General features: G+C 31.2%; 1 protein-coding gene and 1 long non-coding RNA gene across 11 annotated transcripts in view; one reads left to right on the forward strand and one right to left on the reverse strand.

The window, feature by feature from the left end:
• LOC145258013 (uncharacterized) overlaps positions 1-13,765 on the forward strand; it is a 95,631-nt gene extending 81,866 nt beyond the window's left edge. The window contains exon 2 of the long non-coding RNA XR_013864029.1: positions 13,419-13,765. This is a non-coding gene — a long non-coding RNA (uncharacterized LOC145258013). The remainder of the gene's footprint in view (positions 1-13,418) is intronic.
• Positions 818-21,227, reverse strand: part of LOC145257956 (tripartite motif-containing protein 2-like) — a 443,500-nt gene continuing 423,090 nt past the window's right edge. For all 10 annotated transcript variants that reach the window (XM_080115701.1, XM_080115702.1, XM_080115713.1 and 7 more), the window contains one exon: positions 818-19,689. In XM_080115701.1, coding sequence (XP_079971827.1) covers positions 19,537-19,689 — 153 coding nt within the window. In that variant the 3' untranslated portion in view covers positions 818-19,536. The remainder of the gene's footprint in view (positions 19,690-21,227) is intronic.

The raw sequence follows: 21,227 nt of genomic DNA on the forward strand, positions 1-21,227 counted from the left end.
GAGATAGATTTGTTATCACTAAACGCGCAAGTTAAATGGGCGAATCTTAAGATTATCCATCCTTTTTTCTTCTTTTATTTCTTTTCATTTTAAGTATTTTTTTTTTTTTTTTGGCTTGAAGTCTAGGAGAGTATAAATATTAGAAATATTACTTTGGTATAAGATCAATTATTTGGAGATTAAAACTTTTTTTTTTTACTAAGTAAATGAATAATCTGTGAAATTTTTTTTTTTGGGGGGGGGGTCATATAAAGAACGGTTATTTTCATTATTTATATTTGAACTTGTGTTCTCATTCCAACGATTTCTAATTACCATCGGCCCATTTTCCGATGTCCAGTCTTCTCAAATTCATAATGACACAGAAAATTGGATAAAAAATTTTAATCTAAACCTTTACAAGCATAATTCAAACAAATGACAGCATAAGAAACACAGTCTAGGATAACGATGGTTCAGTAGTTAACACTATGGATTAAAAACTTGGATATATCACACTTGAATTCATGGGGTGGGATGAGGGGAGATTGTATACCCAGAACGATATGCAAAGGTCCATTAAAGTTATTTATTTCCCTCCCATAGCCTGAGATGATGGACCTCCTAGACCTGCACAAGACCAACAACATACTCCAGTCAACAGGAAAAAGACCATTTTAAAAATAGCTTAGACTCTATTGGATTTGGAACAGCCTGTGGCAGTGCAGTGGTTGAGAATTAAGTCAGCAAGTCGAAGTCATATTTTATCAGAGCAGAACTTTGGACAACACGCTGACCTTATAACATTTTTATTAGCAATATTCATATTTTTTTAATGTTTTTTTTTTTTTAAATATTTAATCAATTTACTATCAAGTATATCCAGAAAGATATATATAAAAATTCATTAAAGTTATTTATCTCCCTCCCACAGCAGGATGATGTGACACAAGGATCGGAAAGTTGAGTTAACCCTGTGTTAGCCCCATGAGGTGTTTTTTCACACCAACGTGTTCATAATTCCTAGTTGAAAACTTATTTCTTTTCCTCCCTCCCAGTACTCTCCTGACTCAGTAAGGCTAAAGCACACGTGGTGCGGTGCAGTTGTATTTCAATTTTCTTTTGAGGTAGACGTTGCTTTGTCCTTCTGGGGTGTCCAGTCACCACAGCTGACTAACATAGCTATGATTTTATGATTTATATATTTTTGTATTTTTCCAGTGGGAATGAAAATTTGTAGATATAAGCGCATATTATGTATCATTAAGCTACTCTGTAATATTTGATATGGAATTAATGATTTCGTATTTTCTTTATAAACTTTTATGAGATTATTATTTTATTTACAATTTATTACTCTTTCAGTCCTGTAACTATGTGCTTAGCTAATATCTTAATTTTTCCTTAGTTTTATAATTTATTTTATTGTATTATTTTATATTAATATCAACAAAATACAAGGGATTCAAACTGTTAAACAGGGAATGTAGATATATCCTGAACCAGCAGGATAAATATATTTTACAAATTAATAACACTATAAACATTTTTGTATTGGGGTGTAGAAACACCTCATGGGACTAACCATATTTGGAACACCCAGATGACTAACACAGGGTTAAGACCAGCACCAAGAGAAGATCCCTTTGGCTAGCAAAAAAAAAAATGCGCTAGAAATGCGTATGGCGATTAGCAATAAGCTGACCCTTTCTCAAAGAGAGGAGGCGAAGCTTAGAAGAGTGAATCTCCTAGAACTGCACATTTTTAACCAGACAGTTTTGTGACTTTATTTATCTTTTAATCCTTATATTTCATAGGTGATGTTTCTGACACAGGGGGAAAAACGTTTGGTAATTATTGAAAAAAAAAAAAGGGGGGGATAGTTTTTTAATAAATTTTTCTCGTTTCTAACGTTAATTTGCTAAAAAAATAAATCCTTACTTAAAAACAGTGAATGTTGTAAGCAGAAGAAGAATGAAGGTGTCAGCAAGCACATATACATCTGCCCGATGAACTGGGTTTGGCATACACTTGCCTCGGACACGCCAAGCTTTCTCTTCAGCTTGACATCAAAAGATCCGACTATTTGAAAAATGGAAAAGCGGCGAACAAACGGTTCAGAAGAAATGCCTCCCATGCAAAATGCTCTGATTTGATAATGGCTCAAAAGAAAATTGTCCGTAATTGTTGAGCCGTCCCATTAAATAATCAAATTCTACTCGATTTCCATCACTAATGATCACTTGCTTCACGTCCTTACACTCATCAACCCTTATCCTTGAATGGTCTTTGGGCCTTGATAAGTGGTGACATTCTTGTAAAAAAAAATTTTTTTTTTTTAAGTATAATTACTACAGTGTAAATATACCACTGGTCGAACAATTCAAATTCCAAACACGATCTCACATTCTTAACCACTCAGTTATCTTGACTTATTTTGTCCCCCAGTTCTCACATTCTATGAGCTATGTTTCTGGCAAAGGGGGAAGAATTGCTGTTTTCTGGGTCAGAATCTATCAATCTAACACTTATTGTCGGTAGTTTTTAACTTTAAAGCATTTATTTATTTATTTAGCTGCTTGCACCAGGCGGCTTTGTGCCCTGTCTGGATCAATTTCCATTAAATTTAAAAAAAAAAAAAAGAAAAGAAAAGATTCATATGTTTTCGTCATAATACCAGACTTTCGCCTTCTCTCTATTTAGAAGTCAAAAAGCTCATTTTGAAATCAAGTATAAATTTTCACAGCCTGTAAGGAATCGTTTTAAACAAGCGAGACCTTCCTCTAAAATGTAACAAATTTGTACGAAAATTCTTTGGTGCAACTACGCTATAATAGCAAAATTCTGAAAACGAAACCATCAATTAAAAAAAAAAAAAAATTAAATTAAAGGTATTATCTACTTGCTTATTTGTGTCAATTTCAACTAAAAAAAAATCTATTTAATTGGCATGTCAGAGGTACTTAAATATTACCGCATTATTTTATTTAGTTATACCCATTGCTTGTGGCTGGTAATACAAAGAACAAAGTGAGATCACAAATGCGAATATGAATGCTGAAAATATGAAGAAAAATAACAAGACATACAGTGAAATAAAAACTAAGAACTGACTAACTCTCTGGGCAGTGATTTTTTTTTTTTTTTTGTAGGAAAATGATTTTGTACACCCATTTTTAAAATGACTATAAGCTTAACCTTACAAACAAGTCCAATGTAAACAAGTTCTTGATGAGCCGTTCCCCTTAAGTAATCTAATTTACCAAATTCACACTACTAACGATTACTATGATATTGTCCCATTGACTACTGTTCACTCTTTAACCCTTATCCTCGAGTGGTCTCTGGGCCTTGATAAATGGTGACTTCTATGTAAAAAAAAAAAAAAAAAAAATAATGTCTATGAAATATGTTGCATTTAACTAGGACTATGAGAATAACTTGTAAAATTTGACAAATTTTTATACTATGATGGCGGCCATCTTGAATTTATAATGAGGTTGATTATCTACTCATGGAAAATTGTAATTTTCTCATGTGCATATTAATGCCGAATTTATTGTGTATATTTGCGCTGTTGGGTTTAATACTGCAAATAAAATCAGTTTTGCATGTCTGATATTAGAGGCAGTAGATTGTTGCAATTTTAACATTTGCACAAAAAGGGTTAACATAATCAATAGTAGCAGCTTCACATAAGGAATGAAATAAATAAGAAATGTTCGTTCATTATTATCTATATCCAGTAGAACCCCGGGATACGGTAGCTCTAGGATACGTTTTTTTTTTTTTTTTTTTTTTTTTTCAGGTTACGATGTAGAATACAATGTTTCTCTGGCCCCTGGTTACAGTATTTGCCCCCGCGTTACAGGGTTATTTATAATGTTATTTGATTATATACATGCGTATTATATACTATACTGTATTTTGTTACTAATTTTTAATGCCGTATCCTGAGGTCCTACTGTACCTATGAAGTTGTTTTTTTCGTGCTCTGACATTGATATTAAAAGCCTACTTTTTTTATTTAAAAATTATTACAAGATACATTTTAATATACTCAGTCATAGATATGCGAGCGACTACATGAAAGTTAACTAATTTGCATATTACTTTGAAAAACGACTGTTAATTACTTAATCATTTTTTATGGTTTCTTATTAGATGATTTCTTTCATTTCATTATTACATCGAATTCTATTCATACATAGGTTCAATATTGTGCATACTTGCATATAATTAAAGATGAAACCATTCTAGAACACGGATATATATATATATATATATATATATATGTGTGTGTGCAAAAAGTCTATACTAAACTCCTCTCTGAATATTTGGTCTACAGAGTTAAAATTTGATATATAGGATATTTGGATCTGTAGCACACTTTCAATTGGGTTTTTAGCTAGTTAAATAGCTGTTAAGGCAGCAAAATTAAAAAACAAAATAATGGATAAAGCTGCAGAGTTATATGTTTTTGAAATCACTACTATATATTGGGTAGAATATAATAATCGATATAGAATTGGCTCTGTAATGATGAATATGAAATTTGCATGGATGAAAATATCATATTTAAGCGTATTTTACGACTGGGATTGGTGGGGTTTTTTTATTATTTACTTTTAAGTTTTTCATGTTGGGTAGAAGAAAATATGTTTACTGTTAAGAATTTTTTCTAAAAGCAAAGTCAGTCCAAACATAGGAACAAAGTAATAATCAAGAAATATAACAGATATCTTGGTGTGTTTCTTCTCTTTAAACATAAAGAACATTTGTTTTTTGAGAAGGGAAGAGTTTCTCCCGAAATATCAAAACATTTTCCATCGTTATTACATTTAACAATAAATGAAAGATTTACTGAAAAATAGATGGAGAAATTTTTGAAGAAAAATATCTAAACTTTTCATATCTCTCAATGTGCTCGTCTTGACCAGAAATTTAATAATTATTTTTTTATTATATGAATAAATTTGTGAGTATTAGCTTTTAAAGAACTATTTTTAACTAGCATTTCAGCTCGGCGTTGCCCGGGTGTTTGGAGGTGTATGTTGAGCAAAAAAAAAAAAAAAAAAAAACGGTCAATTTTTTTTTTAACTTTGACCCCTATTATGACCCCTTAACATTTATTATTTTGGGCTCAAATTATGTTATTAAGTTAGATCCATGTACAAGGAACCTATATCTAAGATTTCAAGTGTTTAAACCCAAAATTGTCGGAGGAGTTTAGTAGAGTTCTCAAAGGTCAAATCGTTGAACTTTGACCCCTTAACAGCCAAATTTCTGGCCGAAAACGGATCACAAAGATTTTCCCAAATCTCAGTACCCTGTATATCAAATTTCGAGCCTGTAGATTTAAAATTAACAGAGTAATTGCGTAGGGAAATGTACACAGACACGCACAGACACGTTCACTTTTATAGATATATATAGATTAGCCATGACCAGTGGTTTACTACCTCAAGTGATACTCAGATAATCTAAAACACACTCTTATAATTGCTTTAATCAATTAAAAACGTTTTATTTACTGAATTATATAAATTTTCTTTTTATATACTACAATTCACACTTGAATTTCAAATTTTTTCTTTTGACTTCAAGAATTACTATTTCATTCATTAATAGATTAACTAATTAGTTGATTGATTGATTTTTTGATCTGTTATTCTTTTGAAAATGCCTTTTATTTTTCGAAAAATAATTCCTTATATATTTTCAAACTTATGATAACTAACGATGCATGTTTTATTAATGTTTATCCTCTGATTAAGAGAGCTTACCTTCAAATTCATGGACAAAGGATTTTTCATTATTATGATTCCTTGTTTGAATTTTTGATGAATCAATAAATATTGTAATTTATTCAATTAATCTCTTAAAGTGCTCTATCTAGTTTATTGAGTTTTTATTATCTTGAAAGGTTCCAATTTTAAAACATATATATATATATATATATATATATATACACACACACACATCAGGTACAAAGTTGCTGTGTATTAAGCACAAATGCGTTTAGTCTTTACTTGTATTCAAATATATCCAAGACAAGTTAATCTTTAAAAAGAAATACATTCACAAAGTACAGGTTGTCATTCTTTGCAGGTTTATATATATATATATATATATATATATATATATATATATATATATATATACACACACACTATACGCTATTTGATGCATTATTAGCAATTAAAAAAAAAACGCATAAAAATCGTGTTTGAGAACAGGTATGAACTTGAATAAGGGAGAGAACTCACTAAAAAAATGCAAGGGGGATAACTGCAGTATTCTCCTAAATTGTTTATTCTATACATATATTAGACATTTCAGTTTTGTTTTTTTTGGGGGGGGGGTATGTTGAATAGAATTAAGCAACTACTGATTTATCCGAAAATAATTGCACAACTGTCCCAGACGTGTTGAAAAGAAATAATTGATTTCATTTCGTAATATAAAGATATAACAAACCAACAAATTATTTTTTGCTGTTTCTTGCTTATTTTTTATTTATTTATTTTTATTTTTATTTTTTTTTTTTGCTTTGTGAGATTTAAAGCGGACATCACATAAACACGTATATACAAGTGTATCAGAAGAGATAATTATATTAATTTTGATTATCCTTTAGAAAGAAATAATAGAATAAGTTTGTTTTAGCAAATACAAGTGACAATTTAAAAAAAAAAAAAAAAAATCTTTTCAAAATTGTAAAAATTACAAATCCAAGCAGAACTGTATGAACATCCAGCAACCAGAGTGTCAATGTTTTTGCCATCTTTCTTTGTCGTGGAGTGGCATTTTGAATTATCACAGAGATTTTAAAAGGAACGACTGTTTGAGTGAAAAGTTCTAGAATTTAATTTTAAAAAGTAAGAATGGGACAAATAAAAAAATAATAATAGTAAAAGTATTTCCACTGTTTGAATCCTTTGAAATTTTATTTTAAATATAACGTTTCAAAGACAAGTCATAATACATTTTTTTTTTAATCTACATTTTGACTGGTCTCTTAACCGTTATATTTTTCAAATGAAGAAAATGTTTTAAAACGTCCTATTTTAGTTATTGTCTATATTTAATTTGCATGATTTTGTAGCTCGCCACCAGATCACGAGCTTCTATTTCTGTTCTGATGTTACACTTCACCTCTTCTGCCCTCGGTCAGTGGAGGAGAAGTCATCCATGACCGAGATAATTTTTATTTTCGGTCCTATCCAGAGTGTCCCTTTTTGGGGGAGCTGGATTTTTCCCACATTAAAAAACGACCTTGTGTCTAACTCTGCCCTCGTGGGGAGGCAAGTAAATAGGAATATTAGCCGAGGGTGAAAGAATCTGATTTGTAAGACTCAAAACCCTTGATAATCTCAAGCTCATAGCATCGCTAACGACATGACCTGCAGCATCCAAATGTTGTTTACAACGCAAGTGTTACCAAAAGCATATTGAATATTAGCAGAGAAAAATATGATTGGAAATTTATTTCATTTCAATGCCCTCATAAACAATAAAGCATTCTGAGTAATGGTCGATCAAAACATTATAATAAAGTCCAATATCAGTTCCCTTATTTTGTCTTTTAGTCCTCACATTCCATGAGCGATGTTTCAGACAAATAAGAGGGAAGAATTGCTTTCTGGATCAGAGTCTATCCATCTTACATTTATCATAGGCTAGTTTTATCTTTGAAGTAGTATTTTTTTTTTTTTTTTTTTTTTTTTTTTAGCTCCTTACATCAAGTGGTTTCATGCCTTATCTGGAGCAATTTCTAGAAAACGAAAAAAAAAAATTTGAGCATGTAAGTTTAAGGGATTGAAAATTGTTTGTTTTTTTGTTGTTTTTTTTTTCTCTCATTCACCCTAAGCAAGGCAAATTGACACTAAGACATAAGTGGAGCTACTGAAGATCAAATTCATTTAAGGCAATTATCAAAAACATAAACACAATCTCATTGAAAGACAGAATCTAAGCTTTTAAGTATTAGGTTGGTACAAAAATAATGTTTTTTTTTTTTTGTTTATATGTATGTATGTATATATATATATATATATATATATATATATGATAAAAACATTTTTGCACCAACCTAATAGATAAGAGTAAATATTTATTTTCTTTTTCATAATCAACATATTCAGTAATGTCCATTTTTACATGAGCTGACATGTGTTGGACGACTTCAAAAAACTGACTTTTAAAGTAACCTATTTCTTGCCAGGTTGTTCCTCTCAGGTTTTCCTAGGCGTTCGCTTGTGGACTGAACCTACTATCTCAACTGTTCTACATCTACTAACCCAAGAACTCTCATCCATTCTTTCAACCTGGTCATACCATTGGAATGTACTCTTCTGCACACGTCTCCCTATATTGTCCAGATTTAATCTTCCTCTGAAATCAGAACCAAATCTGCCTTTAAGACTATATATGAGCAATGTTTCTGAGAAAGGGGGAAGAATTGTTGTTCCATCTTACTCTTATCATTGGCTAGTTTTTCTTTAATTTTGAAGTAGTAGTTTTGTTTTTTTTTTAGCTTCCCTACATCAAGTGTCTTCATGTCTTGTCTAGTGCGATTTCTATTTAAAAAAAAATAGATAAAATAACAAATAGAGCATCTATTGTATCATTCTCATCATTTCTATCCATGCAATTTGCTTAATGATAATCGAAACACTGATGTTATCAAAGAAAGCTGGCACTTGAATTAGAAGCTTCAAATGGCAGCTGCACGATTAAAGGGTTTCATCGAAGTGAGACTGGTTTCTACGTTAATATTGGCAAAAATTCATTCATTAGCTGCAACAATCAAGGAGTAGAAAATAAGCTAACAGATAAAAACTTATTCTGTCTTATACATAAAAACAAAACGTGTGCATCCGTTTTTTTTGTTTTTTTTTTGTGGATTGTTATCCTCATCTTTATAGTTGTTGTTTCAGCACACTCATTCTCTGGCCTTCTTCAGGTAATTAACCAAGATAGGATAGGAATGCTGAGTCTTAGTTGTTATAAGATTCAGCATTCTTATCCTGTCATGAAGAAGGCCAGAGGATGAGTTGACAGACACATTGCCATTCAGGGCCCGTGACATAGTGGATAGAGGCATCAAGTTTCTACATTCTAGGTGAGCATTGTCTGAATATAGCAGTTTCAAACCTACCTAAGCAGGCCAGAGGTTCGGTTGGCCAAAACATGGTGAGACAACAACTATGGAAGGCAGTAATTACTGGGGATAAGTTACAAGACTCAGCATTCCTATCCCATCGCGGTTGACCACCTGAAGAAGCCCAGAGGATAAGTTGACTGAAACAAGAACTATGAAGATGAACAGTCCACAAAAAGAATGAATGCAAAAATTATGAAGTCTCATCTCAAAGGATTCCAAAATAAAAAAAATAAAATAAAATGTTTTAATAATTAACTTTTTCAATAAAGATTATCTCCCCTTGACAGAAATATGTCAGCAAAAACTTTATTTGGTTCTCCTTCGTTATAGCAGCAAAATTCGAAAATTGAAATATTGAATTTCGAGTAAAACTAATGGTATATACTGAATTGCCACGTCGCAGTAATGAAAATATCCCAAAATTACGAAAAACGATAAGGTAGAGAATTAATTTTTAATGAAAACAGTTCTCAAAGAAAATTAGCGAACATTAACTTTGGCTGAATTAGCCAAAAATTTCCAATTTTCAGAAAATACTTACCTCTCTTTTGAGACAATTAGAACTCTCTGGTTTCTTTTTTATATACTTTCGCAAAACTCAATTATCGCTAATTGTCTTCAAAAACTATTTTCATTAATAATTAATTTTCCACCTAATCGTTTTTCATAATTTTCGGATATGTTCATTACTGTGACATAACAATCCAGTAGATACTATTGGTTTCACTTGAAATTCAATATTTCAATTTTTGAATTTCGGTACAAGAACGAAAAAGAACCCTTCATTTATTTGTTTAAACTCTGGTTGAATTTATCAAACAATTTCTCCAACGATACAAGATTTCAAACCAGATTTGCAATATGGAATAATATCATTTTCATCCCTCATTCACTTTATTTCTTTTTTTTTTTTTCTTTTTTTTTTCTTCATTTATTTTTACTCAAAATATATCGTAGCTACAGATAAGTATTATTTAGCTTTGGAATGTAATGAAGGTTTTTATTTTAAAACGGATACTTTATATTTGTCTTTTTTTTTTCAGAAATTTGAGATGCATCCTTTTATTAAGTTAAAATAAAAATAAAAAATATCAACATTAAATTATATTGTGTTTAATAGTCAGTGCAGGATTTGTAAAATAGCAGATGTCATGGCTTCCACAGGCCTCATGTTTTCAAAAGCAAAGAAAAAGAAAAAGAAAAAAAAAAATTGTATTTCAGTTTACCGTGACAATTTTGAAGAGCATCTTTGTCAAATTTTTTTTTCACTTTTTAAAATTACTCCAAACTGACATTGGAATCCTCGTATATCACAAAAAAAAAAAAAAAAAAGCCTTGGAATTGCAATAGAAAAAAAATGTATACTTTGTTATCAACTTTTTTTTTTCTCCAAAAATGTACAAATCTCTGTACACATCTATACCTCAGTTATTGTGACCAATTGTAGCAGAAATGATCTTTTTCAAAGTTGAAGAGAATCGAGAATAAACAGAGAAGCACCATGGCGTAAAACAGACAAAATAGTTTAACATTTATAATGATTGAACACAAACTTTTGTGTGAGATCGATTTTCCTCATATCATAAAAAAGGGGTCTCCAATGCTAAATGTAGATATTATTGAATAATATTTTTTAATGTAATTTCTTTTAAATTAAATTTTTATTCAATTCTCTTATGAATAAGTGAATATATACATATATTTATACATTTTTTTTTTCAAATTTATTTTTCATATTCTTAAGACTAAAATTGTCTTTTGGAATACCCTTATGGCAGACCGCTAATCTAGCACTGATACTTGTATCATTATAGTTTCCTGGATGTAAGTCCACTGAAACTCCAGTTTTTTATCAAAAAGTGTTCAATGACAAGCAGAGCATGATTATAATATATTTATTCATGCAAACATTATCCACTACACATGTGCATACATGTTTCTGCTGCAACTTCTTTAGTGAAGGAGCATTTTTAGGCCAGATGCTTTTCTTATGAAACCAGATTTAAACTTTGGTTTCATAAGAAGAGAATCTGGCCTGAAGAAGTTGCTTCTTTAAAATAGTTGCAGCAGAAACATGCACATAGGTAGCCAATAATGTTTGTATAAATAAATATGCTATATAAAAATAATCATATGCAGAATCTGCCATAAGTATTTATATCTTTCTGTTGTTTCATAACTTTGTTGGTAAATGATGTAGAAGAAATGCATAAGTGTCATTCAAAAGTAAAATTCATATTTCTTTAGTATCGTTAAGCTTAAGGAATAAATTTGTGCTGCCATTGCTCAAGTGTTGTTAGAGCTATGCATAAAAGTTCCACTCCAAGTAGTAAAAATACATCAACTTTGCTTAGTTTTAATCATAATCTAAAAGGAAAAGAAGAAAAGGTAGAGTGAGCTGGGGCGATTCCATATCCGCTCAGTTGAAAAGCTGTTCAGTTAAAGGAAAGTAAATCAGTAATTTAGAGAACTCTTCTCAAGAAGGAGATCTGTTTGTTCTTAACTTCCCCTCAAAGTACTGGAGCTGCCTCTGCTGTCCACAGTGACTATCAGTTGGTCCAGTGACACAATCCAGAACCATCCTAACATAACAATTGCACTTTTCAGTCATGCTTATACTTGTATTCATGTCCTCTCTACTGTTCAAAGTTGGTTATTTTCTGTGAGTTATGTATAAAAATCTATAGAAAGCTAAACATAGTTCAGGAGTGACCTGATGTTGAATTTATGCTTTGTCAGATGAACATATGCTTTGGGAAATTCCATATCCTTACTAGTGAATTCTTCATTATTCTATATCATGTTCAGCATACCTTTCAATAAAGAACCTTTTCCAAGTTTCCTCAAGTCCTTATGGCAGTCAAACTCCTTCCTAGCAGACAACATCAAGACACGGTTTAACAGATGTGGGGTAATGCCATGGGATCCAACACAATGACGACCCTCTGACTTTGATTGACCTGCACCCTCACTAGAATCAGACCATCTGTTGCACACATCCAGCCAGACATTAGATGTGCTGTCTGTGCCTTTAACATCTTGCCAGACATCAAGTGCAGATGTGCTTTTCTCATCAGAACCTGTGCCTTCCACATCAACAGATGATCCATCCTTGCTTCTTCAAACATCTACAATGACTCAAAGTCCAATGAAAAATACTATAAAGGATTTCTTCATAAGAAAGTTGATACACATGTTAGTTAGGCCTGAACTGACCAGCTGAATGTCCGAAGTGACTTTCAAAAGACGAAGACAAAAAAAAGAAAAAAAAAAAAAAAAAAACACAAACTGGGCAGTGTCTTGAGGTTATGGGATTGGAAGAAAGACTGAATACCGGTACAAGGCAGCCAAAGGTTTGTGCTGACATCTCGGAGTCATATATGCTGACATCACAATGCTACAAAGAAACAGCAATTACTCAGACAGTGATGGGTTCCTTTCAAAGCTAGAAGAAACATTTTTGTTTCTCTTCTGCTAAGAAGTAAGGCTTGTGCAGTTCATCTTTTGTCATTGACAGTTGACAGTTGAACAGTCTCTTTCCGCCTTTCTTTTTCTAGTCATGCCTATTCTAACCGGTTAAATAAATACTTAATTTACTTGTTGGTTTTATTTCTACGTTAATTATGTAATGTGGAAAAAATTATCAAACGAAAAGTATGGAATGACCCCATTTTCATATTTGCTCAATGATTTATTTAAGTCAACTTTTCTACTTTTAAGTTTGATTCTATTTGTTCTTGGTCTATTTGTGTGATAACTGAACTGACTGTAATCCTGTTTTATCTATATCAAGCCTTGCCCAAGAATCAGACGAATCAGACTTCAACAAAGCAAAAAGTATGGAATGGAATTGCCCCAAGTTATCCTATTATGCATATTTAAAACTAAACAATATAAAAGGGCATCATTATAAATTTTGGTCTAAATAATAAATTAGCTTCTTTATTATTGATATATGTTCACGATTAAAGCTAAATTATATTTTAAGAATATCAACCTTAATTTGTGATTGAGACTAAATATTCTGTACTTTGTTTTATCAAAAACTTTTCAACAATTCATTTAAGGCAACATTTTATTTCTAAATTATAAAATATATAATGGGGTTAAATTGAGTATTTAAGGGTTTATAAAACACAATTTTATTTATATCATAACTTTTTTTTTTTTTTCTTGATGAAATGAAGAGTTAATTCCTACAATTGAATATGTATTTATATTTTATATGTTATATAATATTAAATTTCAACAATTCAATATATTTTTTCAGGTTTTAAACTGGCATCAGTTTTTCTTAGTGTTATGGTAACCATGGATCAGCGCAAACTCTATGAAAAAAGAATCAAAGTAAATCAAGACACAAATCAAATTCTTGAAATAAAATTAAAAAATTTCAATAACCACTGCATTCTAACTACAACACTGGTCAACAAACGAGGACACATTGAAAGGGCACATGCCAGGTGAGCAAAACACAAAAATTGGCCGGATTCTCAGTTTATGACTAAGATTTTGTTTAAGAAATTTTCTAATGACAATCATTTTTTTTTTTTTTGCTTATTCAGACTGGCACTTATAGCAAAAAAAAAAAAAAAAAAAAAAAAAAAAGGAGAAAAACTTTTCTTTTGTACCTACTTGCCACAAAAGGAAGATTTTCTAAAAATCCCCAAAAATGATTAAGTAGTTTTTTTTATTATTTATTTATGAAGAACAAATATGTCGTTTTTTACTTTTTCTAGAGAACATAAGGGGAGGTAATCAGTCATTGTTTTGAAAGTTTCCGATTTATTAGTTTCGAGTTATTTGCCCTTGTCTACTGATTTATTGATTTCGTTTTTTTTTGTTTTTTTTCTCCCTTATCGAAACAGTAAAATTTAATTTTTTTGAAAAAAAAAAAGAAAAAAATCCTACTTGATCAAATTATGAAATTTTGGGGAAATTTTTCATCTCTATCGCATGAACACATCATACAGACATTTCTGTATGTTCTATAATTTTACATGCTGCCATAAGTGAATAAGCACTGAAAATTCTCATCATTCTGAACTTATTTCTAAACCAGAAGTTAACAATTCATAACAATATGCAGTTCTTTCAAATATTTCTATAAAATCATTAGAAGTTGTATAACGCTCGGTATATCTTTATTAAGCTGATATATCCAATTCCTAATGATTTTATGAAAGTTTATACATACAGGACATAAACTAAACATACATACATGTATGAACTGTGATTATGCATATAAGAATATATGTATATATATAAAAGAAGCATGGTAAACAGCTGATGATCCCGTTTTCTATTTAATAATTTGTTTTTTTGTTTTTTTTTCACCATTATATAGTTGAATTCACTTTTGTAATTGTGAATTTTCAGGAGGTAAATCAGCTAGTCAAGGGTCCAGTTTGTAATATATTTAAGTTAGCATTCCTAGGAATTCAAACTGCATTATTTTTTATATAAAATACTCTAGTCTTCTTTAGACTAATATATATATATATATATATATACACACACACACAGCACAATCATGTTGGCACACCTGTTTTCGCCAGATTACCGAAGTTAAGCAACGTTGAGCCTGGCCAGTACCAGATGGGCGACTATATGGGAAGGCTAGGTGCTGTATGTACCACATAGTCGTAGAAATTTCCAAGTTGATATTTGGAGGCGCATTGATTCACTGGGAGGGATGCATCCCCAATCTTTGTTAAGACATGCATCTAGGAGAAGGTAAATGATACAAAAACCTGCAGTCTGCTGTTTACTTTGTCCTGTGACAGTCATCTGCACTGACAAAGATTAGCAGTAATACCAGAAAATGTGGTTGGTTCTACAAAAAGCCTTCACCACTATAAACAAATCATCTGTGTGAATTTCCAAGCAACTTAGTTGTTGTGGCAGAAGCTCATACACCAAAATCGATGAGAGTCCATCGTAGTTCATACATGTACGATTATATATAACACATACATACTGCACAATGTGTATTATATATATATATACACATATACATACACGTTATGCACAAATAACATATACACTCAGTTCATACATGTAAGATTATACAGATATAACACATACATACCACACACTGTATATAATATACATATACACACACAAGTACAGTACATATATATATATATAGTATACACTTATTGAATATGGGAATTTACAAACCAAAAAGAATGGAAACTATTAAAGAATGGAGGTGATGACATGTTCATCTATTCGAAAAGAAAGTTTACACTTGGGTTAAGGTTACATCAGATGGAAAAACAAAACAAAACAGAATTGTAGACATTTTCTTTCATTTTCACAGAAATCATCTGATCTTTACATGACATCCAATTTACATTACATCAACAAAAAAAAAAAATTATTTTTAAGCACCTCTTATAGTATTAATGCATACAACAGGTATAAAGATTTTTTTTTTGTACAAACATTATTTGGCTAGAGCTATAGATAGCCAGACTGTTTTTGGCCAATGCGATTTCTTTACGATTGCTTTTAATAGCATTAGCCTGAAGAGGTCTGACCAAAATATGTTTGCATATGTGTAGCTAAACAATAGTTACATAAATTTAAACAAAAAAAAAAAACTCTTTATATCTATTACACCGCTCTATTTATTGTTGAGAACTTTATAGAAACGCAGTAAGGATTCTCTGGATTTTTACCCCCATGGATGTAATTTCATTGGAACATATATGTAGGTATATATTAAATAAAATAGACGTTTTTTGTCTATTAATTCTATTTTTTATCCTTTCCAACTTCTGAATAATGGTCTTCACTGCTGGCAGGAACAGGCTGATGTAATCACCATATTTATCTTAAGTGTGAGAATTAATAGACAAAAAGCGTCCATTTTATTTAATAAAATATGCCCAAGAGAAAAAAAAATGTGCTCTATATATATATACCTCAGTGACAACTCTATGAATACGGTTACTCAAACTGTGCCTAAATTCACTTGACTGTCAAGAGATTATGGTACTTATACAGAATTTTTCAGATGGGTTTTTCAAGTTAAATTCAATTTTTATAGCATGTTTTGTTTATTAAATTGTTAGGTGAAAGTACGGAATAGTCACACAACGTTCTCCACATGCTAAGAATGGATTTCTATATAATAACGTTATTATTTCAGTGCATTTTGTAATCTGCATAAATACTAAGTGTTTTGGGGGGCAGGGGATTGTTTTTTTTTTGTTTTGTTTTTTTGTTTTTTTCAAGCCAATGTCTAACTCAGGCTGATAAATTAGAGCCTATCCTATCAAAAATAAAACTATGGTCTAAAGTTTATTTTTATATTATTATTCAATGAATTTAGCATAGACTAATTTTAACTCTGATTTCAAGCAAAGATTTGACTAATATTTTTATTCTTGATATTCATAATAATGTTGCTATTTACTTGTCTTCTCCATAAGTAGTACGAGTATTCAAAATTTGAATCCTTTCAAATTTGGAGTTATATTCGGGTCATTATTCATACCTGCGATGGATACATCCAATGGTGCCTTTGTTGTGTTAAGCTGAGGTATGTTTCTGTTCAGTTTTAGGTCCATCTCCCCAGGATTTATCTTCTCTTTGAGAAGAAAAAAGTTAATTGCTAATATCCTGAGACACATTGGGGAATAACGACAGAGCCGTTTGGTCATTTTTGTTGGCTAGAGTAAAATTCTTCTAACGTGAAAGTCTTTTCAAAACCACACTTGGCCTTGTGTCTAACGTGTTGGAGAGGCAGTAAAGAAATATTCAGTTATATTTTATTATTAAAGTTTTGGAGGTTAGTCACACTTCCTGTAGATCATTTTTGTACAGACGGGCAGAATTTGTTTATTTTCTATGTATTTTATGAACATTGAAAAGACTTCAGAATTTTTGAGACAAAGATGATTTGAATTTTTCTTACTATTATTCTCATCTTGGATCTTATTTTCACAATGGTGGCTGACAGAACGAGAGCAAGCTACCCTTGTAAATTAAATAAAGAGTTCCATTCAAAATTCCATACAGATTTTAGAGTTCAACAAGATGCACCCGGAATAGGTTATATCATCTGAAACTTTGTGAGAATAACAAGATGAGAAGGCTCATATTATTAGGATTCATTAGACTACTGTTTTGTCATTTTCACAATGTTTCAGGTGTATCTTGTTGAACTCTGGAATGTTTCTGTCAAATTTGGGAATTTGGACGGAATTTCAAACAGAACCCTTTATTTACTTCACGGGAATAGCATGCTTTTATTTCATCAGCCATGACGGGATAGAGGTCCTAAGAAATTTGCAATTGCATTTTTGCAGTTGCATTTTTGCAGTTGTATTGCAAATTGCAATAGAAGTGCGAATTACTTATTCCGTCAACCATGACTGGATAGATGTCATAAGAAAATGCTACTCCCCGTGAAGTAAATAAAGGGTTCCATTTAAAATTCCATCCAAATTCTCAAGTTCAATAGAAACATTCCAGAGTTCAACAAGACACACATAGAGAAGATCGGAGGTTAGATCGATCGAAACATTGTGAAAATGACACTGAAGATGAGAACAGTAGTCCGATGAATTCAAATAATACGAATAATCAATCCTCATTTAAAAAAATTCAGGAATGTCAAGATGAGAAGAGTGGAGATTGCAATGCAATAATTTATGTGCTGTTACGTTTAACATTTCTTGCTAACATTTCTTTTTACTAATTTCAATAGATTAAAATGTTGGTTATGGAATGGATGGCACTCCTTAGCCGAGTTAAAGGCAGTTCATCTAAGAGAAAGAAAACTACAAGAAAAAAAAAACTCTCTCTGATGCTAGTCTCGGTAATAGGACTGTTACTATCATCAGATCAGATGAAAATTCTAGGCCGTGTGAATGCAGCCTAGCTAAATGGAGATGAAATTTGACTAAAAAACCTCAATATTATATGGACCAATCGTCTTATTCAATGTATCATTGGACGCTTTGTACCTCACTTAAAAAGTGGATTATATGCTGTGCAAGCGTGATTCCACTGTAAAGGAGTCACATGTAAGTACCTTTTAAGAGTTTTTGGTTTGTTTTGTGTGTATTGTCCTTGATACATAAGAACAAACCAAAAAAAATCTCTCAAATATGTTCACACTTGAAACCAGGTAAACAGCCACCATGTTTTATATTTAAGTTTATCATTATTGTTCTGATGAAATTTTTATTTTAAAGAGGATCTTAAGTGACAATTTACTAAAAAATTAATAGTACTAGTAACTAGATTTTAATTTTAACCCATAAATACTTGTTTAAACAAAAATAAAAATTCTTACCAGAATTTTCTTTTACATTTTATGTTTTCAATTAATTTCCTATCAAGCCAAAGTAACACATAGAATTGCCACACATATATATATATATATGCAATTGAGCACTATTTTTTTTAAACTTGATAAAGCGCTCCATTGCAAAAATAACAGCTAAAATACAAATTATTTATTCAAAAACTGTTACATATTTCAGAGATGTACCATGGTTTTATTGACATGGATCGACTTTTTACTATTTGATTTTCATTTCATAAGTCGCTGATAATTTGAATCGACTCTAATGACCTTTTAAACGATAAAAGGTCAATCCATGTCAATGAAACCATGGGACGTCTCTGAAATATGTGACAGTTTTTGAATAAATAATTATGTGTGTGTGTATATATATATATATATATATATATATATATTGTTTCCATTGGGTAGAAAGAAATCCAATATAGTGTTCGACTTTTAATAAGAGCATAATATTTATTTATATTACAGAAGTTCAGATCGAAAGATGGCTGACAAAAGCAAGGAAACGGTTTCTAATTAAAACTTGAGAAAATGGCGAAATTTTTTCACCTGGGTACACTTCCTCCCCACCCCCACCCCTGCAACTTGTAACCTAAGGTACCATGTTCATTTAAACTTCTGCAATATAAACAAATTGTGTGTGTGTGTGTGTGTGTGTGTCTGAAAATTAACCCTCTATTTTTAAATTTTAAATTACAGGCAAATTACAGGTAAAATATACACAGACATTAATATAAATAATACCAAAAGGACGAAATATTAATCAATAAATTAATACATTATATTTTATACACGAATCAAAAAATAGGGAGCTAATTTTCAAGCATTCAAAATATAAATAATTACATAAAATATACATATATATATGTATATATATAAAACACAGAGTTGTGATGGCTACTTTTGCAGATCTCACCATAACGAGGTGAAACATGTCAGTGGTTAATGGAGACGGTGGGTAGATTTCTTTTAAGTAGTTTTTTTCCTTTTGTAGGTGGGTGGGTGGATTTATGTTCCGTAGTCCGATTATTTGCCAGGATGCCTACCAAAGTTGGTGACATCATTGAAGATACTTGTAGATCTTGAAACAATGGTTGCCAGAATCTGCTACGGCACAGAAACCGTCAGTAGTCACCGTGAGACCCTGCGGCCCATAGAGCGGGTCTGCTGACGTGTTCACATAGGACAGAAACGAGCCCTCACTGTCAAAAACCTGCAAAAGAAGAACAAAGAATTAAAGATTCGGGAGGGGAAAAAAGTAAATAAATTTTTGATGTTTGGATTATTTTTCATTTTAAACTTTCTTTTTAATTTTTTTTATTTAAAATGCAAAAAAAAAAAAATAAATAAATAAAATTAAGTAATTTATTTTAGTTAAATTTTTTTTTTAATTTAAAATTGTTTTTACTCGTTTCTTTCATTTTTTAATAAGGAGATGTAGTTGCTTAAAATATTGTGTGTAACATATATATAGAGAGAGAGGAATATTAAAAGACTATCACAATGACAGAAATATGTCAGTATTGAGAAGGGGACAAAGTTAAATTTTATAGTAAATCTTACTTATTCAGTTCATTATCACATGCTCTAACTCACTAACAAACTTTTCACCATAGACATTAGTGGCAAAAAATTAAGAGCTTGTTTTAGTGTCGACAAATGGAGGGTGGACCTGCAAATTCATCCTTGTCCATTCGTCTGTCTGCACTTTTCTCAACTACAACTTGGAATTTTTTGAAATTTTGCACAAACATTAAACATGATATGAGTAAAAAAAGTAACAGAACAGATTTTCCGGGAAAATTGCGGTTGCCTCCTCACCCCAGGGGTGCCTTTTGGGTAAAAATGGCTAAAATTGACACTTGTGCTTATTGAAAAAAATTGATGCCTTCGATTTTTATAAACCTTTCTGAAAATTTGTAACTAACTAATTTCTATATAATTTTGCTTCTCTATACTTTGCGATAACTCTTGGGTGTGCCCCAAGGGCTCTTTTAGGGCTAATAAAAAACGCTCCATTTTGGGGACTATTTTACCATATTTATCGAAAATTTTCTGTATATGTCTATTTAGCAGTTTTGCATGGTGCTGAACTCAAAATTAAATATGTTAAGACCTTGGGGACTAAATGGGGGGGGGGGAATGATGGACTTAGTCATATTTTTTTTGCATGGTGCAGAACTCAAATGTACATATGTTAAGGCCTAAAACTGCACCATTTGTTCATTTTCACCAGGATTTGACGTTCTATGGGGACTTTTGTGACTAAATGGGGGGGGGTAAATGCTGAACTTAGTCATTTTTCCCTTGTTCATTGTGCACTTGCGGGGGGTACCATGCATGCTTCACTTGTTTAAATAGTGTTCACAGACAGTTGGATGACAAAACTATTTTAAACTCTATAAGACTCTACACATAAATAAAATTAGTTCATACATATTTTGTTTAAATGTTCTCAAAAAATTTTTTTAATGAAATTTTTATTCTTTAGCAAAAAACAAAACTTTTCACTGAAAAACAAATCTAATGTATATAACCAGATTCCAAAATTATCTATCCTTGTAGTCTGGTTGACCGTAGGGGGTGCTTTCTGCAGAAACTCTCACCAGCTCTCTCTACTCTCATCTGTCCTGTGCTATTGTGATGGTAATGCTGAGCCTCAGGCCTGTCCATTTCCTCCTCCTCTTACTATTCCTTGCATTATTGTTTTAGCAAGTTCCGTTATTCTCGTTACATGACCATACCATTGTA

This window comes from Euprymna scolopes, chromosome 3 (assembly GCF_053919585.1).
Source record: "Euprymna scolopes isolate OS-2025 chromosome 3, ASM5391958v1, whole genome shotgun sequence".
NCBI lineage: Eukaryota > Metazoa > Mollusca > Cephalopoda > Sepiida > Sepiolidae > Euprymna > Euprymna scolopes.